General features: G+C 38.2%; 1 protein-coding gene across 6 annotated transcripts in view; it reads left to right on the top strand.

The window, feature by feature from the left end:
- Window positions 1–27,853, top strand: part of larp (La related protein) — a 145,192-nt gene that overhangs the window by 88,657 nt on the left and 28,682 nt on the right. For 5 of the 6 annotated variants that reach the window (XM_053798885.2, XM_053798886.2, XM_053798884.2 and 2 more), the window contains 9 exons: window positions 10,923–11,145; window positions 13,693–13,982; window positions 14,400–14,524; window positions 15,896–16,085; window positions 17,318–17,627; window positions 18,521–18,570; window positions 21,673–21,899; window positions 26,067–26,328; window positions 27,352–27,504. In XM_053798885.2, the coding sequence (XP_053654860.2) occupies window positions 10,923–11,145; window positions 13,693–13,982; window positions 14,400–14,524; window positions 15,896–16,085; window positions 17,318–17,627; window positions 18,521–18,570; window positions 21,673–21,899; window positions 26,067–26,328; window positions 27,352–27,504 (1,830 nt within the window). The remainder of the gene's footprint in view (window positions 1–10,922; window positions 11,146–13,692; window positions 13,983–14,399; window positions 14,525–15,895; window positions 16,086–17,317; window positions 17,628–18,520; window positions 18,571–21,672; window positions 21,900–26,066; window positions 26,329–27,351; window positions 27,505–27,853) is intronic. The other variant, XM_053798887.2, reaches the window with a different exon arrangement.

Raw genomic sequence — 27,853 nt, 5'->3', positions numbered from 1 at the left:
AGGTTTTGGTCTTGAGGAAAGGAAGGCTAACTCCAGTACCTCAGATCAAGTACATATCAGATAATGGTAGTAGTGGTAGTTCTGTAGCATTATTAGGTGTTGCACTTCTTGAATATTACTTTTTGAGTAAGTAGCAGATGTTTTGAGCAGTCTTGTACAGCCTTGCTGCAGTGCGTGAATGAACCAAGATGATGCTCTGCTAATCAACCAGGTTTACAGTTTGTTCATATATTGCATCCATCTTCAGCAGAGATAATCTTCAGTGTTTGCTGCAAGTAGTTTGACCAATGTATGAAGACAGTTTCATTCGTTACAAGTTTGGTAATGGCAGGAGCTGGCCTTCATTTGCATCAAGTTGGCTTAGTAATATTTAGAAGTAGTGATTATTATATGTTACAAATAGTTCATATTGCTAAAATCTGGAATTCAATTACAATTAGGTTTCTTTCTTGTTTGCTGAAAGTAGGTTATATAATTGTTAGAATTAGTGTTGATTTGAGAGACATTTAACCCCTTTCAGGGTTTCCGACGTACTAGTATGGCTTACGCACCAGAGTTATTGACGTACTAGTATGCGTAAATTCTAGTGCCTTCAAATCTAGCGAGAGAAAGCTGTAGGCCCATATATGAAAGAATGGGTCTATGTGGTCAGTGTGCACAGTATAAAAAAAATCCTGCAGCACACAGTGCATAATGAGAAAAAAAAAAAACTCCGACCGTGTTTTTGGTTTAACCGTTAAACTGTCCAAACATAGATCTACGTTCACTTGCATAGTGCTCCAAAAGTAGATCTATGTTTTTTTACATATTTTCAAATATAAAAAAAAAATGTAGATCAATGTTTTTTTTTACATGCTTTCAAATGTAAAAAAAAAAAAAAAGATCTACTTTTTTTACCTACTTTCAAATGTTGAAAAAACAGATCTACGTTTGGACAGTTTAAGGGTTAAAACAATGACTTTGCACTGTATTTTTGTATGGTATTTATGGTTGTATTCTAGTTTTTCTGGTCTCATTTTATAGAATGGAAGACATACTACAGAAATTGTGATGATTTTGATTGGTTTCACAATGAAAAATACATAGAAATAGAGCTCAAAGTAGCAGAAATGTTCGATTTTTGCCAAAGTTCAAAAGTAAACAGATTATGCCATGTGTCCAATACACATCAACTGGTGAGTCTAATATTCTTTCACAAGTGCACTGATATTATTTATACCATTTCTACACTAATGCAGTAGTCTATAAAACAGTAAATCTTCTAATTTTTGTGAGAATAAAAATTCAAAGTGGAAAGCAAAAGAGACGTAAGAGGGGCCTGGGGACATGAACAGAGAAAATGTTATTTTAGTGCCTTGTTTATTCTGGACCCTATTTGGAAATTGGCAACTTTTGAAATTTGTTTGCAATTGGCAAAATTGCCGATTTCTGACCACTTTATTGGATAATTGAAATCGGTAAATGGGTAGTTTCTTGTACTCATTCGATAGAAAAAATGGAGTTCTAGCGAAATAGTTATGATTTTTGTCGACTAGTACACTGGAATTGACCGAAAATAAGGCTCAAAGTGGGTGAAATCGCCAATGCATAAACATCGTCGAGACCGCTAACTTCACAGTAACATAATTCCGTAAGTTTTCCATCAAATTTCATACTTTTGGTGGCATTATGATCGGGAAAAGATTCTTTATCATTTCATTAGAAAAATTTTTTTTTTTTTTTCCCCTGAAAATTTTTTGACCCTGAGAACAAGTTTATGAGAGGGCCTCTCGACCCTGAAAGGGTTAAAGATTGATGTAAAAGTTAAATTGTAAGATGTACTGGTAACTTCAGTTAAAAATAAAGTGTAATCAAGAGTTTTAATTTGGAAAATGTAGTTCATTTGAAGGGCATTTTCTGAGTGAAAACACAGCAACAACGTTTCTAATGCTAATGCAAAACACGTAAATTCCGTTAATTGAGAAATTGATCACTGCTATTAAGGTGCCCAGAATCTTAGTTAAATAACTTCTAGAGTGGTTAGTTTTGACTGATTGTTCTTCAACTGACTATTTTTCTCAGGGAATGCCACATGGTAAAGCCTCTAGGCAGTGTTTTCTAAACATACTCTTCTGACCTGTTGTGTTTACTTGATACCTTCATGTTGCATACCTTGTATGTACTTTGCCACATTTCCTACACATGATGGTTGCTCGTGATTCATCCCAATACACTAGACTTTACTTTTATTTATTTCCCTCTTTGAATTCTATTATTTATCATCTCAGTGCCCAAATATGTCTTGTCTTTTCTTGCTTTAGTGCAGTATGGAATGCTACTAACTAAAAAATAGATTTTCTTGCATCCAAGAATGTTCACTGTGTAGCATTATTGTCTGTACATAGTGTTTAGTAGTTTAGCTCTAGTTGAATGTTCATATATTCTGTAAGAATGTATTTTGTGGAGCCTGAGACTGCATGTATCTCTCGGTGTTTATCTTAATGTACAATACACAGATGACCTGTACAGTGGACCCCCGGTTTACGATATTATTTCATTCCAGAAGTATGTTCAGGTGCCAGTACTGAACGAATTTGTTCCCATAAGGAATATTGTGAATTAGATTAGTCCACTTCAGACCCCCAAAGATACACGTACAAACGCACCTACATAAATACACTTACATAATTGGTCGCATTGGGATGTGATTGTAAACCGGGGGTCCACTGTATATAGGAAAAAGAAGGATATGATGACATTGGACCATTGACTAGTCACATGTGACTAGTCAATGGTCCAAGTCAGACTGAAACAATGTCAAACTTCTTTCTCCTATGTGCAGGTCATTTGTGTATTGTTCCAGTCATGGTACTCAGCATTTTTGTTTTTAATGTACAGTCTTGTGTGACCATAGCAATAACCACACATTCTTAACATCTTTAACTATTTTCTCTCGGTTTTTACACAGGAAGACACTAATAATATTCCGGTAATTAATTTTTATAGTGGATCAGAAGAAGATAAATTATGTAACATCACAGTCACTAGTGAAATGGTTGTGAAGCAGATAGACAGACTGAAGCAAAATAAGTCACCGGGTCCTGATGAGGTTTTTTCAAGGGTTCTAAAGGAATGCAAAATGGAAGTCTGTGAACCATTAACTAATATTTTTAATTTATCTCTTCAAACAGGTGCAGTGTCTGATATGTGGAAGATGGCTAATGTAATTCCTATTTTTAAAACAGGGGACAAGTCGTTACCATCAAATTACCGCCCAATAAGCCTGACCTCAATTGTAGGCAAATTACTAGAGTCAATTATAGCTGAGATTATAAGAAGCCATCTCGATAAGCATAGCTTGATTAATGATACTCAGCATGGATTCACAAGAGGCCGGTCTTGTCTAACTAATTTATTAACTTTCTTCAGTAAAGCTTTTGAGGCTGTTGACCACGATAAAGAATTTGATATTATTTACTTAGATTTTAGTAAGGCATTTGATAGAGTTCCGCACCAAAGACTGTTGAAGAAAGTAGCAGCTCATGGCATTGGGGGAAGGGTGCTCTCGTGGATTGAATCATGGCTCACAGACAGGAAGCAAAGAGTGTCCATAAATGGGGTTAAATCCGAGTGGGGATCAGTAACAAGTGGCGTTCCACAGGGATCAGTCTTGGGCCCGTTGTTGTTTATAATATATATCAATGATCTTGATGAAGGAATTACTAGTGATATGAGCAAATTCGCCGATGACACAAAGATAGGTAGGATAATTGATTCAAACGTAGATGTTAGGGAACTTCAGGAGGATTTAGACAAACTCTACTCTTGGTCAGAAAAGTGGCAGATGCAGTTCAATGTAGATAAATGCAAGGTTCTGAAGCTCGGGAGTGTCCATAACCCTAGCACTTATAAGTTAAATAATGTAGAACTTAACCATACAGATTGCGAAAAGGACTTGGGGGTTATGGTAAGCAGCAACCTTAAACCAAGACAGCAATGCCTAAGCGTACGTAATAAGGCAAATAGATTACTGGGATTTATATCAAGAAGTGTAAGCAACAGAAGTCCAGAGGTCATACTGCAGCTTTATACATCATTAGTAAGGCCTCACCTAGATTATGCAGCTCAATTCTGGTCTCCATATTACAGAATGGACATAAATTCGTTAGAAAACATTCAGCGTAGGATGACTAAATTAATACATAGCATTAGAAATCTTCCTTATGAAGAAAGATTGAAGACTCTTAAGTTACATTCACTTGTTAGACGAAGAATGAGGGGAGACCTGATCGAAGTGTATAAGTGGAAGATAGGTATTAATAAAGGGGATATTAACAAGGTCTTGAGAATATCTCTCCAAGAGAGAACCCGCAGTAATGGATTTAAATTAGATAAGTTTAGATTTAGAAAGGACATAGGAAAGTATTGGTTTGGAAATAGGGTAGTTGATGAGTGGAACAGTCTACCTAGTTGGGTTATTGAGGCTAGGACTTTGGGTAGTTTCAAATTTAGGTTGGATAAGTACATGAGTGGGAGGGGTTGGATTTGAGTGGGACTTGCACATCAGAGCTTATTTCTTGGGTAGCATTGAAAATTGGGTTGGTCAAATGTTTGTTAGTGGGATGAATTGCAAAGGACCTGCCTAGTATGGGCCAACAGGCCTGCTGCAGTGTTCCTCCTTTCTTATGTTCTTATGTATTATTGACCATAAGACTGGGTGAGAGAAGTATTTTCTCACTGCAATACTTGGGTTATACCACAACACCAGGTGCTGTATAAGTTTGGGGCATACAGTAAACCTCCACTTAAGTGACAAATGGGGGTAGCAGGTGACTGGTAATGGTGATTGTGGCATATAGAGATGAGATTATTTTGCTGTCATTGTAACAGAAAGTCACTTTTTAAACCAACACACTTTGTCCTTTGATTCTGAATCAATTGACCAAGTGGATTTTGTTCTGTATTTCTAAAGGCTGTTGAATTGAGGTTCATTAAGGGGGCACGTAAGTTCCCCCATCTTCTAATAACATGTTCATTTTTCCCCCTGTAATCTACCTTGTCCATAATCACTATCACATTTGCTTTGTCTGTTTCGTAAGGTGAAGTCCAGGAGCTTTCCTTAATTCGTGGTATAACTTAACAAATCTTTGAGGACAATTGTGTTGTAGAGGTCTGAGCTAGATAATAGGGGAAAATGAACATGTTATTAGAAGATGGGGGAACATACATGCCTCTTAAACAGGTTTTCTGTAATGTGTCATCACAGATGGCAGTAAATCAAGTTACTTTTCTATGTTAACAGTCAATACAGTCACACAGGGTTTTCATATCAGGTGGTGATATTTATATATAAATTGTTTATCACTGTGGGAGTGACAGGTTTAAACAGATGGTGGGACTTAATTAACTGTTCCCAGCCAGCAGTCAACACACACTGTTTTCATATCTTCTGCATCATCATGGTTAAAATGTGAGCAAACTAATGATAATTTATATATATACGTTTTTTTTTTTTTTTTTTCAACAAGTCGGCCGTCTCCCACCGAGGCAGGGTGACCCAAAAAAGAAAGAAAATCCCCAAAAAGAAAATACTTTCATCATCATTCAACACTTTCACCACACTCACACATTATCACTGCTTTTGCAGAGGTGCTCAGAACACAACAGTTTAGAAGCATATACGTATAAAGATACACAACATATCCCTCCAAACTGCCAATATCCCAAACCCCTCCTTTAAAGTGCAGGCATTTTACTTCCCATTTCCAGGACTCAAGTCCGACTATATGAAAATAACCGGTTTCCCTGAATCCCTTCACTAAATATTTAGTAATATTTAGTAATATATACGTACTGTATATAATTTGCTTCTTGCCCCAGAGTCACAGGTTTTGGTCACGTATCTTCTGAGATTCCACTTTCCTGATAAATTTATTTAGAAATTTACAGTATTAATGTAATCCTCCAGTATTGTACATAATATAGTACTGTAATATGGCAGTGGTATATCTTGTGCCTCCAGCAGCAACAGCCTGGTTGACCAGGCAAGCACCAGACAAGCCTGGCCCATGGCCGGGTATATCAAAGGTATCTCTTCACTCCTCCCTGTATCCCTCCCTCCCTTTTTCATATCATCATTTATGTGGGGAAAATTATATAATATCATACTGCATTGATTAGTTTCTGTTTAAAATTTATAGTTTCACATTTCATTGTAATCATCAGAGTTCAGAAAATTCTTGAATTGTTTATCCTGGCCAAATTAGCACTCCTAGAGTTGCTAAAAATTGTCACTCAGCTTTGGGTTGTCTAAATAATAATACAAGAATGTTTTTTTTGAATAGTGTAATGTTGTAAGCAATAATTAAAGTAAAATATAGTATATATTGCATGAGGTTAATCATAGAATTGATGAGGGAAAAAAGGTGAGTGGTGCGTTGAGGTATATGTGGAGTCAAAAAACGTTATCTATGGAGGCAAAGAAGGGAATGTATGAAAGTATAGTAGTACCAACACTCTTATATGGATGTGAAGCTTGGGTGGTAAATGCAGCAGCGAGGAGACGGTTGGAGGCAGTGGAGATGTCCTGTCTAAGGGCAATGTGTGATGTAAATATTATGCAGAAAATTCGGAGTGGAAATTAGAAGTTGTGGAGTTAATAAAAGTATTAGTCAGAGGGCAGAAGAGGGGTTGTTGAGGTGGTTTGGTCATTTAGAGAAAATGGATCAAAGTAGAATGACATGGAGAGCATATAAATCTATAGGGGAAGGAAAGAGGGGTTGGGGTCGTCCTCGAAAGGGTTGGAAAAAGGGGGTAAAGGAGGTTTTGTGGGCGAGGGGCTTGGATTTCCAGCAAGCGTGCATGAGCGTGTTAGATAGGAGTGAATGGAGACGAATGATACTTGGGACCTGACGATCTGTTGGAGTGTGAGCAGGGTAATATTTAGTGAAGGGATTCAGGGAAACCGGTTATTTTCATATAGTCGGACTTGAGTCCTGGAAATGGGAAGTAAAATGCCTGCACTTTAAAGGAGGGGTTTGGGATATTGGCAGTTTGGAGGGATATGTTGTGTATCTTTATACGTATATGCTTCTAAACTGTTGTATTCTGAGCACCTCTGCAAAAGCAGTGATAATGTGTGAGTGTGGTGAAAGTGTTGAATGATGATGAAAGTATTTTCTTTTTGGGGATTTTCTTTCTTTTTTGGGTCACCCTGCCTCGGTGGGAGACGACCGACTTGTTGAAAAAAAAAAAATCAGTAAGCTTATTAAAATGAAAGGATTTTATAAGCCTGTGAAAAAAGTGTTTATAAGATCTTTATTCGGGAAGCAGAGTATTAGTTTGTAGTTTCAAAGACTAATAATAATATTGATTATAATAATTATAATTGGGATTTCATAATTCTTCAGCAAATGTTCATTCAGAAAATCTGCAAGTGCTTGCACATCAAACCATAAATATGACAAGTTCATTAAAAAAGAATACTAAAGTTTATATTCGTAAGTGACAGTATAATCATCAGGATTGTCAGCTCCAGGAAAGGGATGTGCTTGGTATGATTGATCAAAAAGAAATTATTTCAGAAGCGATAAAGCAGTATTGCTAAGACCACAACCGATAAGATCGCTTCTTAGTAATCCATGGTAAATACTGTAGTGTCGGAGTCGGCAAAAAGGTCTGACAGAACTAACAATGATGCATTTCAAAAAAAAAGTGTTGAGAGTACCAGATCATTATAAAGTTTGCATACAGCAATCTTGGTTGAATGAAGTGGTCTGTATGCAAACTGAACATAACAGTGAAACATTACTCTGCTCCAGAAAAGGAAGCAATTGATCAAGAGTAGCACATTCACTCAGTTTAGAAAGGAACATAAGATTTCAAACAGGACAGTTGTTTGATGTGTGTTCTGAATCGAGGCAAGGCTTCCTGAGGCAAGGGCCTTCTAGCATTTATAGAATCAAGTGCACAATGTCTTACTAGAACCTCTAATATAACCCAGAACCCCCTCACTGACTAAAGCAAACTGAGAAAATTGAGAAAAGGTACCGGTCACAGAAAAAACTGCACTTGCTTGAATTGAACCAAGTCCAAATGAATATTCTTTATTTTCTGAGTGAAAATAATCCAAGAAGGCTAGGGTCAGCCGAACAGCATACTCAGATATAGGCAGTGCAGGTTTAGATATGCTGTGCACCCAAGTAGGTCATTCAAATGGGTGAACAGGAGCACTGATCACCACTACAAGATTCAATTGTTTCCCTCAGGTATTCCAGTTTACAAGTCGATAACCTGTTCATGACTGCTGTCAGAGCTTCTGCATGATGAGACCATGATCCAGGAGCACACAGTCTGTGACATCAGCACTCCGCAGTGCTACAGGACCTACGTGACCAAGCAACAGAGGAATTGTACCAAGGAGCACAATCATGAATCAAGATCATTTTAATGATCCAAGGATAGAATTTACTAAGTCAAATTCTCAAGCACTTCATCATGAATCTGTGCAAATTGGTCAACAGACAGTGCAGATGCATGCATTCACCTGGTCCTGACCAGGATTTCTGTAATTATGAAAAGGCAGTGCATAGGTAGTAAGTTATTAAATGCTGTAAAGAGTTTTTATGAGGATAGTGAGGCTCAGGTTAGGGTGTGTAGGAGAGAGGGAGATTACTTCCCGGTAAAAGTAGGTCTTAGACAGGGATGTGTAATGTCACCATGGTGGTTTAATATATTTATAGATGGGGTTGTAAAAGAAGTAAATGCTAGGGTGTTGGGGAGAGGGGTGGGATTAAATTATGAGGAAACAAATACAAAATGGGAGTTGACACAGCTGCTTTTTGCTGATGATACTGTGCTTATGGGAGATTTTAAAGAAAAGTTGCAAAGTTTAGTGGACGAGTTTGGGAGGGCGTGTAAAAGTAGAAAGTTGAAAGTGAATATAGATAAGATTAAGGTGATGAGGGTATCAAACGATCTAGATAAAGAAAAAATAGATATCACATTGGAGAGAGGGAGTATAGAAGAAGTGAATGTTTTTAGATATTTGGGAGTTGACTTGTCAGCAGACGGGTTTATGAAGGATGAGGTTAACCATAGAATTTATGAGGGAAAAAAAGTGAGTGGTGCATTGAGGTATCTGTGGAGACAAAAAAAACGTTATCCATGGAGGCAAAGAAGGGAATGTATGAAAGTATAGTGGGACCAACACACTTATATGGGTGTGAAGCTTGGGTTGTAAATGCTGCAGTGAGGAGCCAGCTGGAGGCAGTGATGTCCTGTCTAAGGGCAATGTATGGTGTAAATATTAAGCAGAGAATTCAGAGTTTTGAAATTAGGAGGAGGTGTGTAGTTACTAAAAGTATTAATCAGAGGGCTGAAGAGGGGTTGAGGTGGTTTGGTCATTTAGAGAGAATGGATCAAAGTAGAATGACTTGGAGAGCGTATAAATCTGTAGGGAAAGGAAGGCGGGGTAGGGGTCGTCCTTGAAAAGGTTGGAGGGAGTGGGTAAAGGAGGGTTTGTGGGTGAGGGGCTTGGACTTCCAGCATGTGTGAGCGTGTTATATAGGAGTGAATGGAAACAAATGGTTTTTGGGACCTGACGAGCTGTTGGAGTGTGAGCAGGGTAATGTTTTGTGAAAGGATTCAGGGAAACCGGTTATTTTCATATAGTCGGACTTGAGTCCTGGAAATGGGAAGTACAATGCCTGCACTTTAAAGGAGGGGTTTGGGATATTGGCAGTTTGGAGGGACTTCTAAACTGTCGTATCTGAGCACCTCTGCAAAGACATTGATTATGTATGAGTGAGGTGAATGTGTTGAATGATGATGAAAGTAATTTTCTTTTTGGGGTTTTTCTGTCTTTTTGGGTCACCCTGCCTCGGTGGGAGATGACCAACCTGTTGAAAAAAAAAAAAATGTAAAAAGACATGAATTACATTGTGAAGAACTAATTTTTGCTACAGGAGGAATGCTGTGCCCCAGGTTTCCCACCTTCAGTGTTTAATCTGCCCTATAAATTTGTAACATTTTCAGTGGTTGTAGCACAAAATAGTTTTTTTTATTGTACATTATTTCATTGTTATACCACAAGGAATTTTTTTAGCATTATTGAATATTTTTTCAGTTCAGATCTGTGTCCTCTTATTTTCACCAGTCAAAGGTGCTAAGACGTCTTCTTTATCTAGGGTTTTGTGTTCTTTAAGGACTTTATATGCAATTAATGTCTTCTTACTCCTTCTATCCCTCTACCAGGGACTTTTTTTGTTTTCATCTTTTTTATATAACTCATTTTTTTAAGCTTTAGGAGTAATAAGGTTGCTTGCCTATGGGTTATTTCTAGCATATCTGCATGTTTTGTTAACGTGCACACACTACCTTCGCCACATACACTATTCTAATTTTGACCTAATGTACTCTGATAACACCTTTATTAGAATTTTCTCATCCTTGTATCTGTTTTAAACTTTGTCAGTGAAACTTACAAGTGTCTTGCAAATTTATTTATAGGAACTTTCATCAACAACTTTTTCTTAATAATAACTCGGTTACCCCCTCTGTATGATTCTCTTAATGTTTTAAGATTTACTATATATTCATGTGAATAAAGAATGGCATAAGTAGACAAGTAGTGAGAAAGATGTTATGTTTGCAGTAAAACCTTTACTGTGACATTTCATCCAAGTTTTATATCAAGTATGGTATACAAAAAAAAAAATGGATAAGCTGTCTTGAAAAGGTCAGGCTCAGGGGAGGTCACAAATAAGGTCATGGGGGAGAGAGAGAGAGAGAGAGGTAAGACTTAAATTTTATCATCCGTCACCATTTGTTTTGTTTAAGATTTAGTCATAAAAATCGTGTATTCTTTGCATCATCTGTAAACATGTTCTTGTTTTGTTTATCTGTACATAAACTCATTTATTTCAATCCTTTTGTCATTTTAGACATCAAAGTCGGAATGGAGAAAAAGCGAAGAGAGAAAATTAAAAGAGGGTGAGAAGGAGGATGGGCTAAAAGAAATTGAGAAGTGCGAGGACTCTGGCTCTCATGACGATGACTCACTCAAAGAGAATCGTGAGGCTTCAAGCACACAGACCATCAATAACAAGACACAGCAGCACACACACAATGCACCTTCAAAGGCAGCGAAAAATAAGAAGAATAAAAGTAAGCATTATTTATCTTCTCAGATACTGTACTCACAATGCAGTATACCAAGTGGTCCTCGACTTACGATGGGGTTATGCTCTGATGAATCCATCGTAAGTCGAATATGATATGATAACTAAGTAAGTAATAATAATATATCTTTATTTACTACAAGTACATGTATATGATATGCAGGCCTAGCTGACATCAATGACATACTTCTATATAGAAAGCCCCTTGTTATGCAGAGCATTTCAGGCAAATTAGGTCCTTGTCTGAGGATGTGACCCATACCAGCCGACTAACACCCAGGTACCCATTTTACTGATGGGTTAACATAGACAACAGGTGTAAAGAAACACGCCCAATGTTTCTACCTGCACTGGGAATCAAACGCAGACCCTTGCTCTGTGAAACGAGAGCTTTAGTGATCAGGCCATGGATAAGTAAATAAACAAATAATTACTGTAACTAACCAGATACCGGTATTGAAAAGTAAATAAATGAACACAAGTTTATCCTGATAGAATTAAGGATATTAAAATCTTTCCCAAATTCTCAGAGCATTCGGCTGATGTCGCACCATCGTAAAGTCGCGCCATTGTAAAGTCGCACAATTATAAAGTTGAACTATCATAAAGTTGAACATGACTCATGAAATCGTAGTGACACTATTGCAAACAAACCATACCACAGGCAGGGTTTGAACCCATGGTCAGAGAGTCTCAAAACTCCAGACCGTCGCGTTAGCCACTGGGATAGTGGCTACAGCGACGGTCTGGAGTTTTGAGACTTTCTGACCGTGGGTTCAAACCCCACCCGTGGTATGGTTTATAAAGTTGAACCATCGTAAAGCAAGGAGCATTTGTATATACATTGCACAGTATACTGTACTATTTTCACATTTTAAAATAGCCTTTGAGTAGCTGTGGTAAGGAATCTTTAGGGCTCTATACATAATATAGGTTAGGCCATCTTAGAATAGGTAGCATCAGCCTGGTGATCCCATCTAGTCAAACATATCTAAGAGATTGAAAGGGTGCAAAAGTTTGCAATCAGATTAGTCCCAGAGTTGAGGGATGAGGAAAAAGTACAGGAATTAATTTTCATGACCCTTTCTTGACCTAGGGAAGACAAGATTCTGACATTAAAAGATACAATACTTAGAGGAATTGCTGTAGAGTGAATAGGGGCAGACTGAAATGTAAGGACCAGATGTAAGCTATATAGAATGAATGCAAGTGTTTGGAGTTCTTTCTTTAAAGAAACAGGGGATATGATAATGGCATACGAAATACTCAGGCACACTGGAAAAGGAGACAGGAAAAGATAGTTTACCAGTGATTAAACAGGAACAATTTGGAGATTACCAGGAGATGGTTTTTGGAGTTACAGCTCCTGTAACCAGGTCCCAGACTGAGAGACAATGATGGAAATTACATACCAAATCGAGCCAAGGGTATAGAAAACATTTCTCTGAGGAACTGTGTCTGTTCTCCTGAGCCAAGGGTATAGAAAACATTTCTCTGAGGAACTGTGTCTGTTCTCCTGAGCCAAGGGTATAGAAAACATTTCTCTGAGGAACTGTGTCTGTTCTCCTGAGCCAAGGGTATAGAAAACATTTCTCTGAGGAACTGTGTCTGTTCTCCTGAGCCAAGGGTATAGAAAACATTTCTCTGAGGAACTGTGTCTGTTCTCCTGAGCCAAGGGTATAGAAAACATTTCTCTGAGGAACTGTGTCTGTTCTCCTTTTCCTTGGATAAAACTAAATTGCCTCCCATTCTTCTACAGGTTCAGAGCTTCTCCCTAAATATAATATAATCAACACTTGAGTGATAAAGAACTTGAATGGCTTGATTAGTGACACAATGGAAGTTGACTCCAGTTAGGTGCTCAGAACTAGATATGACTTGGCTGTTTCATGTCAGTCAGTGGAAAGTTTAGGGGAAAGTCAAAAAAGCTGGAGCTTAACTGCGTAAACTCAAATAGGCAATTGTAAATAGCTAATTACAGTACATCACTGGTATATTAAAAGATTATTGACGCAAAATGAGGGGGTTGAGGAACTGCCGCTGGCCATGTCAGTTATTATTTCTGTGACACTCGCAGTTTGCACCACTTGCATGGTCATTTACCTCTCAGCCAGACTGCTGAATGAAGCAGCTCTGTTTGCATGTGCTAGGGATGTAACCCTGATTCTTTAACTGCAGTTTTACACCAATTTATGGTATAAACCATGGTAATTGATATCGGTAAATTGGTTTAAAAAGATACATGAAGCAAACACTAGGACATATGTCCTCTCGGTTTAGTTTCTGCACTTGTTGCTTATGCTGGTGCTTTTGGTAAGCATGGATACACATGCTTAACCTGCTGCAATACTTAATATATGTCCAAGCTGTATATAGATCCTTGATCTGTACTTAATATTTTGTCTAGAATGTCAGAATAATTTTTTACACCTCATAGTAGCATTCTGATACACATCTGTTATGAAGATTTTATATCTTATGTCTTTTTCCTTACTTTGGTCTTCTGTCTTTTAAAATGTGATTTTTATTGCAGTTAAAAAGCAGAACTGGAAGAGATTAGACATCCCACCTCCGAAGAGAGAAAAGGGATTTAGACGACCCGAGGGGCGGGGATCTGACTCGATTGACTGGAGAGCAGATGCACGGTCGACATACAGTGCCTTGAGAGGACGGGGTGGCTTTCGTGGCATTTCCCTCAGAGGAAGAGGAAGAGGAAGAGGAGGTCGAGGGAGTGGTATAGGAGGGGGTGGGCAAGGTGGCATGAGAGGAGGGTTTAGAAGTCCCTCTGCTGAGCACTTCGAGAACTTCTCTGAATATTCTGAGGTGAGATGATGATGATGATATGCAGCTCATATTCACTAACATTTGTTCATTGGACTAATTAAGAATACAAGTTGTGTTAATGGAAGATGCATATTAATATTTCTAGTCATTGGTAATACTTTTATTTGAAATCAAAGACATTTTGAATGGAAAATACATGGCTCATTTCCATGATGAGGACATGTAATAAATCTTCAGTCATATTCATATGAGCACAACAACTTGGTAATATATATAACATATTATTGCATATTCTTGATTAGCAAGCTTCCATGAAATGTAAATGTAATTATCCCAGGTATCTTTTAAGGACTTGCTTAATTTGAATAACATAATAGATAACATTAGCATTATGCATATAGTACAACCCTCTTACTAAGATACTCAGGTTTTCTGTTTTAATCTGTTTTTATATAGATTCCAGATTATGTGCTGCAGGATCCAAATTTGATGCAGTTCTTTGTTCCATCTGTGGGGTTCATATTCCCAGAGTTTGTTCCCCAGGACGAACTTGCTGTGAAAGATAAGATAAAGAAGCAAGTGTAAGTATACATTTCTTTCCTAAAATGTTAGGTTACTTTTGAAAGGGGAAGGGGGAAGGGGTATTGAGCAGCTTGGGTTCAGTTGGATTCCCTCCCATGACTAATCCAGACTATAGGGGCCAGCATTTTTTTATAAAAGAGGGTCCCTCATATACAGCACCTCTTTTCATGTTCCACATTTTCGTTGGCTTTCAGTTGAGCTATTGTTCCACCCACCGGTGACAGTTTGAAGTCAACAAAAACGTGGAACACCAGAAAGAAGATTCTATACATGCGGGTCCCTCCAGTAATGATAGTGAAAGTGTTTCTTCATTTTTGGGTCACATTACCTCGTTGGAAGACAGCGGGTGTTGAAAAATAATTTTTGAAAACACTGGCCATCTCCTCAGTGGGAGATGGCCATCATACTCCATCACCATCTTGCCACTCTCAGCATGCCAGGGGCATGCTAAGACTGTGATGGAGTAAATAATGGCAAAAGTGTTTCTTTGTCGGGTCACCCTGCCTCAGTGGGAGACAGCCAGTGTGTTAAAAAAAAATAAAACTTTCATCTGTATAGAATCCTTTTCAGTGTCATTATTCAGTTCATTCCATTTCTTTCTCATAGATTTCCCCTAGGTCCAGTTGTTCAAGCACTAATCTGGATACTTTCCTTTGAATTTCAATAAAATCATGTCCTTTGATTTCTTACTTGTACAAAGAAGATGAAACATTATTCCCACATGAACACCCACACTCAGTAACTCCCATACTGAGCAGAGTGGCAGAATAGCCACAGTTAGTGAGAAACATCTTGCAGGGACAGTGTAACCTGACACTCATCACAGCATTGGCAGTGAGGTCACTTGCTCCGAGCACCCCTATAGGCCATGTTACTTGTTACTTGTCAGGTAACTTTTTAAAGTTTCTACTTAATTTAGTGAGCACTTCACCTCTTATTCTGTATTCATATTTCTGAGGTGTTTTCTTTCTAATTTAGTAAGAAAGTGGGTTAGAATTCTTTCCTCTTAAGCCATGCATGAAGTGATAGGTGGCTATATTGCTGATTACAAGGTGTTGGTAAACAAACCACAGAACAGGTGTGGTTTAAACCCAGGCCAATGTGTAAGCCACTCAGCCAACTGGCTATACTGTGACCACAAATTCAAGTTTTTACTGATGACTCTCCCACCATCGTGTTATTACGATTTTGGGAGTCATTAGGCTGTTGGTAATCCATTTTTTCTTTATGCAGTTATTAAGAAGGGAATTTTTCTTTTTCTTTGAGAAACCCTATCTTAGTGGGAAATATCTGACGAGTTAAAAAATGTGCTGTATGGGACGAGTATTTTACTATACACCATTTTATGTACTCTCTTGTTTTTCCTCCAGAGAGTACTATTTTAGTGATGACAACTTGGCCAATGACATCTTCATGAGAAGGAAGATGTCCAAAGATGGCTATATTCCAGTGTCCCTCATTGCCTCGTTTAATCGTATGAAGCAGCTCACACAAGATGTCAAGCTAATTGTTGATGTTTGCAAGACCTCAGAAAAACTTGAAGTTAAAGATGAAGTTTGGGCAAGTACTTTTGTTATTTTGGGTTTTACCATGAATTATCCTAATCATATTTTATACAGTATTGTTTCATATTTGGATGTATTCAGTTATTCAGAAGTGTACATGTCAGCAGATAAGTCTATGAAAGATGAGGTGAATCATAGTTTAGATGAAGGGAAAAAGGTGAATAGAGCACTGAGGAGTCTGTGGAAGGAAAGAGGAGAATGTATGAGAGTATAGTGGTACCAACGCTCTCATATGGGTGTGAAGCATGGGTGGTGAATGTTGCAACATGAAGACAACTGGAAGCAGTGAAGATGTTGTGTCTGAGGGCAATATGTGTTGTGTGAATATAATACAGAGAATCCGTAGTTTGGAAATTAGGAGGAGGTGCAGGGTTTCTAAAAGTATTATCCAGAGGACAGAGGAGGGTTGTTGAGGTGGTTCTGACATTTAGAGAGGATGGAACAATATAGAATGACTTGGAAGGCATATAAATCTGTAGTGGAAGGAAGGTGGGGTAGTGGTTGGTCTAGGAAGGGTTTGAGGGTGGGGTTAAAGGAAGTTTTGTGTGCGAGGGGCTTGGACTTCCAGCAAGCGTGTGTGTGTGTGTGGAGATGAATGGTTATGACTTGATGTGCTGTTAGAGTGTAAGAAAAGTAACATTTATTAAGGTATTCAGGGAAACTGGTTAGTTGGACTTGAGTCCTGGAAGTGGGAAGTACAGTGTACAGTGCCTGCAGTCTGAAGGAGGAGTGTTGATATGTTGCAGTTTTCTAACTGTAGTGTAGGCACACCTCTGGTAAGACAATGATGGAGTGAACGATGATGAAAGTGTTTCTTCTTTTGTGGGTCACTTTGCTTTGGTGGGAAATGGACGATGTGTTAATTAAAAAAAAAAAAATAATTTTTTTACTTGATTTTGAATTATGCGTTTGATTTTTATGTTAGAAGTAATGTGTCAGAAAGAGGAGTTTACAAATTTTGAGAGAAAAAAGTTCAACAATGGCATTCATGTTGGTTTTTGTTTAACCTGCTCCTCATCATTTTCGTATAATCTTAAATTTTTGACAATTCTCTCTGTCTTTTTTTTTTTTTTTTTTTTTTTTTTTTTTAACTTGGTGGATTTCTAGAATTTAAAGTCAGGGGCTTGTAACATTGTTCCTGCTCATTTTACCTCTTCATTTTTTCTCTCTCCAGTGGTACTTTCACCTTGTCTAGTTTCATAATAATATAATCTTATCTGTCAACAGTTGCGGACTAAACATGACCCAACGAAATGGCCTTTAGAGGATGCTGCTGCTGGGGCTCTGCAAGCTCTATTAGTGAAGGTTTCTCCAGGCATAACTAATGTCAACACTTGTCCTGCCACACCCAGCCCAGTGCAAGATTCATCAGTTGAAGATGCTCCACCAAGTGCCCCATCTCCACCAGCTGGCATGAACCCAGAAGTGGCAGAGTTCACCCCGCATCATGCCGAGCTGGACCCAGCTCAACCAGAATTCATTCCATCAGAGTCACAAGTTGTCGATGCCACTCCTAAAAAAGCCAGGAAAAATCCAGGTTGGTGTGAATAATTACAATAATTATTAAATGTTTGTTTCCTGTATCCATTGTAAAGCAAACGTTTGTTAATATGTAAAATAAAAGAAGCTAAGAAATAAATTAATGGGCGATAATCAACCCATGCAATTTCTTTTTTTAACCTGTAAACGGTCCAAGCAGATCTACGTTCACATGTGTAGTGCTACAAAAGTAGATCTACGGTTTTTTTTTACATATTTTCAAATGTAACAAAAAAAAAAGTAGATCAAAGTTTTTTTACACATTTTCAAATGTAAAAAAAAAAAAAAAGATCTTACTTTTTTTACATACTTTCAAATGTTGAAAAAACGTATACATACGTTTGGACCGTTTCCGGGTTAATGGGCGATAATCAACCCATGCAAATTTATTTTTTTTTTTTAAAGAAGGTATCCCTTATTATTTTTTCTTGGTGGTGCTGAGTAACCCCCACAGGTTTGGTGCTTTCCATGAACATAAGAGTAATTCTTTTCTGTGACTACACTCACCCCAGTAACATTTAATAATTCCTTTCATTTTTCATCACATACTGCTCTTTCAATAAACATTGTTTTACCATTTCTTGTTTTTATTTTGCATCATTCTGCCTCTCCCTATTTCTTGAGGACTCTTTCACCTGCATGTGCTTTCTGAGCATCGCACTCAGTCTTGTCTTACTCTGACTTCCATAATAGCTAAACCAGCATTTACAACATCGGTAAATGTTTCTGGTGTTCATCTATAAGTACAGCATCTTCAGTGTATTGGTAGACACTAAGGATGGGAATATCTGATAAGGGACAAGGTGTCATAGGAATAGATCATAATACTTTGGTTTTAAGCATTTTATTTTATTCTCCTCTTTCCATGCTAATGACATCATTTTATTTTAGGACAAGAGGATAAAAGCAGTTCCAGTGAGAAGAATGATGAATGGAAGGAGGTGAGCCTTTGTGTCATTATCCGTCAAAATCAGTGACATTATAAGAATTCAGTCGTAAAATGCAAGACTGTGCATAAAGTACTGTACTTTCAATGCTATATCTCCAAATAAAATATCCAGGATGTTCCATTTGGGGTAATTCAATATGGGTTTTACCCTGTTTATTATTTTTGCATCATTTCATTGTTAATCTGCTGAGAATGCTTCTCTGGTGTGACTATAATTATCAACAATTAATATAGTTGTGAAGTTGAGTTTTCTGCCGAGCCTTGAAATTATAACCCTTTTGGTGGCTGTTTCAACATTTCTTCCAGTTTTTTTTTTTTTTTATGCATCCAGTTTCCTGCAGTATTGGTTTTCATGACCTGTTGGATAATAGAAAAACTGAAAAGAATAAATTCAAAATTGATATGCCTGTACTGCATAAATTTCTAACTTTGTAGCCTCTGGTGGTAGTCTGAGAATTTTTTGTATTAAAAATTTACCAGAGGGGGGATCTGCATTAAATTTTGGTTAGTATCTGAGCAATATTTTTATCAAATTACTTAAAAATTGCTGTACCTTGGAATACAGTGTGAGCGTGTGTGCACTACATTCATATAGTTTAAAGATATAATGAAAAGCAAACCTTGATTTTAGACAAAATTTTGCTGAGGAGTGAGCTTTATCCTGAGTGAAATGTCTGAAGTTAAGAGGTTTGCTCTGCATTGTGTCTAAATTTTCTAGCTGCTCCTGCCACCGTATCCACCTAGAATTTTAAATAAACAAAATAAATATTCCCTACTTCAACATGAATTTTAGACCTCAAGGATTTCAAATATGAGTAGAGGTAACATTTATGAAGGGATTCGGGGAAACCTGTTAGCCGAACTTGAGTCCTGGAGGTAGGAATTACAATGCCTACACTCTGAAGGAGGGGTGGGAATGTTGCATTTTGGAAGATCATTTTATTTATGATGTCTGTGTGCTTCTGCCAAGATAACTATTGAAGAAATGATGGTGGAAGTGATTACTCTTTTGTGTCACCCTGCCATGATGGGAGACGGCCAGTTTGTTCTGGGAAAAAAAAAGAGGCTTACTTGGTACCAGGTATAATTTTAAACTCTTTAATAAAACTAATAACTTAAATATTGCATCTACAGTAATTCCTACAAATTTGCAGGCTTTGGTATTCATGTATTTCAATTCTCTATAATTTTTAGTGAAGAAAAAACAGTGAAAGATTCAGTTACCAAACATTGCTATGGTTCAGTGGCTTTCCCATGCCTAAATCTTTCTGTTCTGCTTTTTATTTTGTATGAATGCCAATTTTAGAGTGATGATATAATACAGAGATATTGTCTCTGAAACATATACTTAACCCAGATCTGGAAGAAAAAAAGGCAGTGTAGTCCATTTTTGCAAGGCCTTTAAGAACATTGCCTCCCCCTTTCTCCCATGAATTTGTATGGATGACTATACTAAGAATTAGTGTTATAGATAATTTTTTTTTTTTTTTTTCAACAAGTCGGCCGTCTCCCACCGAGGCAGGGTGACCCAAAAAAGAAAGAAAATCCCCAAAAAGAAAATACTTTCATCATCATTCAACACTTTCACCACACTCGCACATTATCACTGTTTTTGCAGAGGTGCTCAGAATACAACAGTTTAGAAGCATACACATATAAAGATACACAACATATCCCTCCAAACTGCCAATATCCCAAACCCCTCCTTTAAAGTGCAGGCATTGTACTTCCCATTTCCAGGACTCAAGTCCGACTATATGAAAATAACCGGTTTCCCTGAATCCCTTCACTAAATATTACCCTGCTCACACTCCAACAGATCGTCAGGTCCCAAGTACCATTCGTCTCCATTCACTCCTATCTAACACGCTCATGCACGCTTGCTGGAAGTCCAAGCCCCTTGCCCACAAAACCTCCTTTACCCCCTCTCTCCAACCCTTTCGAGGACGACCCCTACCCCGCCTTCCTTCCCCTATAGATTTATATGCTTTCCATGTCATTCTACTTTGATCCATTCTCTCTAAATGACCAAACCACCTCAACAACCCCTCTTCTGCCCTCTGACTAATACTTTTATTAACTCCACACCTTTTCCTAATTTCCACACTCCGAATTTTCTGCATAATATTATTATAATTATTATAATTAAGATAATCTGGGACGTCAGCACACTTTTGGAAAGATAGTGATTGAGTGAATGTTGGTGAGTGTGTTTTCTTCCTTGGGCACAATTCAACAGATGCAAAGTAGATTGCAAAGTTCCTTATTAAATATAACTGTTTGTAATTAACAGTTTATACACATCAGTGCATATAATGAACATCTTGTGTGCAACTTTGAGTTGTGGACATCAATTTGAAGTTCTTTAAACAGGACACTTACATTGTGTCAGTCCTCCTTCATTTGGAATCTATGGTCTTACATTGCATCAGTATCTATGCATAGTGTAGAGAGCAGGTGAAATACTGCTGAGGATTATTTGCCAGGATTTAGAGATACAAATTCAGCAAGCATCTGTTGTGAGTGCATATCACACTGGCCGATTCCCACCAAGGCAGGGTGGCCCGAAAAAGAAAAACTTTCACCATCATTCACTCCATCACTGTCTTGCCAGAAGGGTGCTTTACACTACAGTTTTTAAACTGCAACATTGACACCCCTCCATTAAGAATTTGTTAAGGAAAATGGTGGGGGGGGGACAGGATTAGATAAGAGTAAGACCAGTGACCTCTTTTCTCCTAATTTCTGGGCTATACTAGTTAGCTACAGTTACAGGAAATGTATCAGAAACTAGTTAGCCAGATCTTAGTACTGGAGGTGGTAAGTACAGTACCCTAACTCTGAAGGATGGACGAGGGGGGGATGTTATGGTTCAGTGAGTCCTTTGAATTATGATGTCTGTATACTTCTGACAAGACATCTATTGAATGAATGATGGTGAAAGTGTGTACTTCTTTGGATCACCCTACCTTGGTAGAAAAGGGCCTGTGTGGTAAGAAGTTCAAGAAATCGTAAATTTAGGAAAATACTGTATTTACAGAAAAAATAGTGTATAGAAAGAAGCATGCAGTAAATGGACACTGTTTTATCTCAGGTGAAACGTAAAGGGCGTTTAAGAAGAGACAATGAAAGCAAAGAGAAAGATCAGAAACATCCACAGGACACTTTAACATGCAAGTTGAATGTTGATAAGAAAAGTCGAGACGTGTCTCGAGGATCTCAGGGCTTCAGCAAAGATACCAGAGAAGAACTTGATTTCCAGTTTGATGAGGAGCTTGAGGTGTTGCCAAAGACTGGGCGACAGCATGATTTTAGTGAATGGTAAGTACATCATTGATATTTATAATCAGCGTTTTAAAATATATCCATCTGCTGGTGCTTGTTGTAACAACAGAGTTTATCCGTGATTTCTTTCATTCTCACATCACACAGTGCTTTTCTCTGTTTTGTCTTGTTAGGCTTCCCTAAAGGATGTTTTTATTTTCTTAATTTTATTTTCATGTTTTGCCTCATTACAAATTAATTGCAGTGACCATTGAAGGATTTCTTTAAGGATCCATTAATTCTATAAATAGAAAAGCTGAATGTGCTAGCAGACAGTGAAACAAAGTTAAGAAGGATGGAAGGGGAAGAGAGAAAAACATGTTAATGATATAAAAGATTATAAAATGATATAGAAATTAATGCAGTGCCTGTCCTCTGAAGGATGGATAGGGATGTTAGAGTCTGGAAAGCAACATCTGAATTGTTATGTCCTCACAGTTCTTGCAAGATAGATTATCTCTCTCACTGCTTCAAATAACCCATATATAGGAAAGAGAAACTTACGACAACATTTTGGTCCGACTTGGACCATTAACTACTCTCACACTGTGACCAATTAATGGTCCAAGTTGGACCAAAACGTCTTCATGAGTTTCTCTTATATACAGGTTATTTGTCTGTTGTCCATGGGGAAGTGGAAAAGAATCTTTCCTCCGTAAGCCACGCATGTCGTATGAAGCGACTAAAATGCTGGGAGCAATGGGCTAGTAACCCCTTCTCCTGTAGACATTTACTAAAAAAGAGAAGAAAAAAAACTTTATAAAACTGGGATGCTTGAATGTGCGTGGATGTAGTGCAGATGACAAGAAACAGATGATTGCTGATGTTGTGAATAAAAAGAAGTTGGATGTCCTGGCCCTAAGCGAAACAAAGCTGAAGGGGGTAGGGGAGTTTCGGTGGGGGGAAATAAATGGGATTAAATCTGGAGTATCTGAGAGAGTTAGAGCAAAGGAAGAGGTAGCAATAATATTGAAGGATCAGTTATGGAAGGAGAAAAGAGAATATGAATGTGTAAATTCAAGAATTATGTGGATTAAAGTAAAGGTTGGATGCGAAAAGTGGGTCATAATAAGCGTGTATGCACCTGGAGAAGAGAGGAATGTAGAGGAGAGATAGAGATTTTGGGATATGTTAAGTGAATGTATAGGAGCCTTTGAACCAAGTGAGAGAGTAATTGTGGTAGGGGACCTGAATGCTAAAGTAGGAGAAACTTTTAGAGAGGGTGTGGTAGGTAAGTTTGGGGTGCCAGGTGTAAATGATAATGGGAGCCCTTTGATTGAATTTTGTATAGAAAGGGGTTCAGTTATAGGTAATACATATTTTAAGAAAAAGAGGATAAATAAGTATACAAGATATGATGTAGGGCAAAATGACAGTAGTTTGTTGGATTATGTATTGGTAGATAAAAGACTGTTGAGTAGACTTCAGGATGTACATGTTTATAGAGGGGCCACAGATATATCAGATCACTTTCTAGTTGTAGCTACACAGAGTAAAAGGTAGATGGGATACAAGGAGAATAGAAGCATCAGGGAAGAGAGAGGTGAAGGTTTATAAACTAAAAGAGGAGGCAGTTAGGGTAAGATATAAACAGCTATTGGAAGATAGATGGGCTAATGAGAGCATAGGCAATGGGGTCAAAGAGGTATGGAGTAGGTTTAAAAATGTAGTGTTAGAGTGTTCAGCAGAAGTTTGTGGTTACAGGAAAGTGGGTGCGGGAGGGAAGAGGAGCGATTGGTGGAATGATGATGTAAAGAGAGTAGTAAGGGAGAAAAAGTTAGCATATGAGAAGTTTTTACAAAGTAGAAGTGATTCATAAGGGAGAAAAAGTTAGCATATGAGAAGTTTTTACAAAGTAGAAGTGATGCAAGGAGGGAAGAGTATATGGAGAAAAAGAGAAGAGGTTAAGAGAGTGGTGAAGCAATGTAAAAAGAGAGCAAATGAGAGAGTGGGTGAGATGTTATCAACAAATTTTGTTGAAAATAAGAAAAAGGTTTGGAGTGAGATCAACAAGTTAAGGAAACCTAGAGAACAAATGGATTTGTCAGTTAAAAATAGGAGAGGAGAGTTATTAAATGGAGAGTTAGAGGTATTGGGAAAATGGAGGGAATATTTTGAGGAATTGTTAAATGTTGATGAAGATAGGGAAGCTGTGATTTCGTGTATAGGGCAAGGAGGAATAACAACTTGTAGGAGTGAGGAAGAGCCAGTTGTGAGTGTGGGGGAAGTTCGTGAGGCAGTAGGTAAAATGAAAGGGGGTAAGGCAGCCGGGATTGATGGGATAAAGATAGAAATGTTAAAAGCAGGTGGGGATATAGTTTTGGAGTGGTTGGTGCAATTATATAATAAATGTATGGAAGAGGGTAAGGTACCTTGGGATTGGCAGAGAGCATGCATAGTTCCTTTGTATAAAGGCAAAGGGGACAAAAGAGAGTGCAAAAATTATAGGGGGATAAGTCTGTTGAGTATACCTGGTAAAGTGTATGGTAGAGTTATTATTGAAAGAATTAAGAGTAAGACGGAGAATAGGATAGCAGATGAACAAGGAGGCTTTAGGAAAGATAGGGGATGTGTGGACCAGGTGTTTACAGTGAAACATATAAGTGAACAGTATTTAGATAAGGCTAAAGAGGTCTTTGTGGCATTTATGGATTTGGAAAAGGCGTATGACAGGGTGGATAGGGGGGCAATGTGGCAGATGTTGCAGGTGTATGGTGTAGGAGGTAGGTTACTGAAAGCAGTGAAGAGTTTTTACGAGGATAGTGAGGCTCAAGTTAGAGTATGTAGGAAAGAGGGAAATTATTTCCCAGTAAAAGTAGGCCTTAGACAAGGATGTGTGATGTCACCGTGGTTGTTTAATATATATATAGATGGGGTTGTAAGAGAAGTAAATGCGAGGGTCTTGGCAAGAGGCGTGGAGTTAAAAGATAAAGAATCACACATAAAGTGGGAGTTGTCACAGTTGCTCTTTGCTGATGACACTGTGCTCTTGGGAGATTCTGAAGAGAAGCTGCAGAGATTGGTGGATGAATTTGGTAGGGTGTGCAAAAGAAGAAAATTAAAAGTGAATACAGGAAAGAGTAAGGTAATGAGGATAACAAAAACATTAGGTGATGAAAGATTGGATATCAGATTGGAGGGAGAGAGTATGGAGGAGGTGAATGTATTCAGATATTTGGGAGTGGACGTGTCAGCGGATGGGTCTATGAAAGATGAGGTGAATCATAGAATTGATGAGGGGAAAAGGGTGAGTGGTGCACTTAGGAGTCTGTGGAGACAAAGAACTTTGTCCTTGGAGGCAAAGAGGGGAATGTATGAGAGTATAGTTTTACCAACGCTCTTATATGGGTGTGAAGCATGGGTGATGAATGTTGCAGCGAGGAGAAGGCTGGAGGCAGTGGAGATGTCATGTCTGAGGGCAATGTGTGGTGTGAATATAATGCAGAGAATTCGTAGTTTGGAAGTTAGGAGGAGGTGTGGGATTACCAAAACTGTTGTCCAGAGGGCTGAGGAAGGGTTGTTGAGGTGGTTCGGACATGTAGAGAGAATGGAGCGAAACAGAGTGACTTCAAGAGTGTATCAGTTTGTAGTGGAAGGCGGGGTAGGGGTCGGCCTAGGAAGGTTGGAGGGAGGGGGTAAAGGAGGTTTTGTGTGCGAGGGGCTTGGACTTCCAGCAGGCATGCGTGAGCGTGTTTGATAGGAGTGAATGGAGACAAATGGTTTTTAATACTTGACGTGCTGTTGGAGTGTGAGCAAAGTAACATTTATGAAGGGGTTCAGGGAAACCGGCAGGCCGGACTTGAGTCCTGGAGATGGGAAGTACAGTGCCTGCACTCTGAAGGAGGGGCGTTAATGTTGCAGTTTAAAAACTGTAGTGTAAAGCACCCTTCTGGCAAGACAGTGATGGAGTGAATGACGGTGAAAGTTTTTCTTTTTTGGGTCACCCTGCCTTGGTGGGAATCGGCCAGTGTGATAATAATAATAATAATAATGTTCCAGTCATGGTATTGTGTCTTCATATATATATTACTTACTGCTACTTATGATTTTTTCTAGAGTATAGACCAAGAAGGTTAATATTATTACTCTTATCTTGCCTACATTATATTCTGAAATAATCTTTGACAAGTTGGAATGGATTTTAATCAGCCATTGCCCTTATAGGTCAGATGATGAGAGTGACTATGAGATTAGTGACCAAGATGTAAATAAACTGTTGATAGTGACACAGTCTCCACCATCTACATCTGTTGGAGCTCCAGGATCATCGAGTAGTTCATCTTCTGTTACCAGACCTCCCAAGCATGGTGGATTTGACCGGACGGGTGAATGGACATCTCGTACTAAAATGACACAAGAATTGGCCAAAGTTATTAATGATGGACTTTACTATTATGAGCAAGATTTGTGGGAAGATAGTGAATGGGTAAGTTCAGTGGAACCTTGGTTTTCGTATGCCCTAGTCTGTATGTAAAACTGAATTATTCTCTATAAAATGTATTTTTTTTTTTTGTTACTATTTCCCATAAGAAATAATGTAAATCTAATTAATCCATTCCAGATACCCAAAATTATTAACAAAAAATACATTTTATTGAGAACTGTAGTATTGCATACAGACTAGGGCATATGAAAACTGAGGTTCTACTGTAGTATTTATTAGCATGGTATATTTATGTCAGCCCGAAGTCAGTCTTTTATATCAATTTTTTCTTGCTATCAAAAAAATGTAGTGGAAAGCTTAGTCAGATGGCAAATACATATGTTTTACTAATAACTGTGTTCATGCTCTCACTTAACACTGTACCAAGGTGATGCAGGACATTTCTTTTTGTATCATCATGCCTTAACATAACCCTACCTCAGCTTATTTCAAAACTCAACCTTATCTAAGGTAAACTACCACCATCTAGGTTGATTACCACTTACAACAGTCAGCTAACATCCAGATATTTATTTACTGCTATGTGAACAGGAGCAACAGGTGTAAGGAGACTTGCCTAACATCTTTTTCCTCTTAGGACTAAACCCTGGTCCTTCATTTGTGAGCCAAAGGCACTATTGGTTTTGAGAGTTCATCAGCTCTCGAATGCCATCTGAAGTTCAGACTTCATTCTTGACTGCCTGGTCAGTTAAGCTGTTGCTACATAGTCATCACAACCTGATTGATCCAGCATTTGTTGTTCCTTCTTACACTTTATTTTCTAACTCAACTTTTTCTAGTATTTTATTCCTCTTGGACATGCATGGCTTAAGAGGAACAATTCTAACCCACTTCCCCTTAGGGAACTTTGTTTACATTACTGTGTTGTGTGAAGTTTACCATTATTAGTAGAAACCTTGTTAAGATTTTTTCCACAATAACTAGCTTCATTACTCTCATGCTGGTTTTTAATAACAAAAATATCTGAAAAATTTATGCAAAATTATATTGTGTTCTTTGCTGCAGTTCCCACAATCAACGGACAGGAAGAAAGCCGCCGTGACGCAGCAGGTTACGATGATAAGTCAAGAGGTGATGGAGACCCTGCAACCCAACAACCCACCTGTCCCAGTTAACCAAGAGGTCCCTCCCCCTCCCCCTCCCCTACACCTCCTCCAGGTATGCTAACATGCTTGTCTTGCCTTCCTCCTCTAAAACCTGGGCACTGAAGGAGACCTACCCACACTCTGCATGCTTACTCTCCCTAAGTAAATGCTTTATAATACTGACAAATCTGTGCTCAGGTAAGAATCCTTTTAGCTGAACTTAAAGAGTCCTGGAGATAGGAAAAACAGTGCCTGCACTCTGAAGGAGGGATGGGGATGTTGCAGTTGGAGGACAGTCTCAGTTGTGATGTCAACATACTTACGGCAAGACAAAGATTGATTAAATAATGGTGAATGTGTTTTCTTTATTTGGCCACCCTGCCTTGGCAGACAACAACTCTCTCTCCTGCCAAGGCACTGTA

This window comes from Cherax quadricarinatus, chromosome 66 (assembly GCF_038502225.1).
Source record: "Cherax quadricarinatus isolate ZL_2023a chromosome 66, ASM3850222v1, whole genome shotgun sequence".
NCBI classification, from domain to species: domain Eukaryota; kingdom Metazoa; phylum Arthropoda; class Malacostraca; order Decapoda; family Parastacidae; genus Cherax; species Cherax quadricarinatus.
The sequence above is the reverse complement of the archived record's forward strand: the minus strand, read 5'-3'. Positions and strand labels throughout refer to the sequence as shown.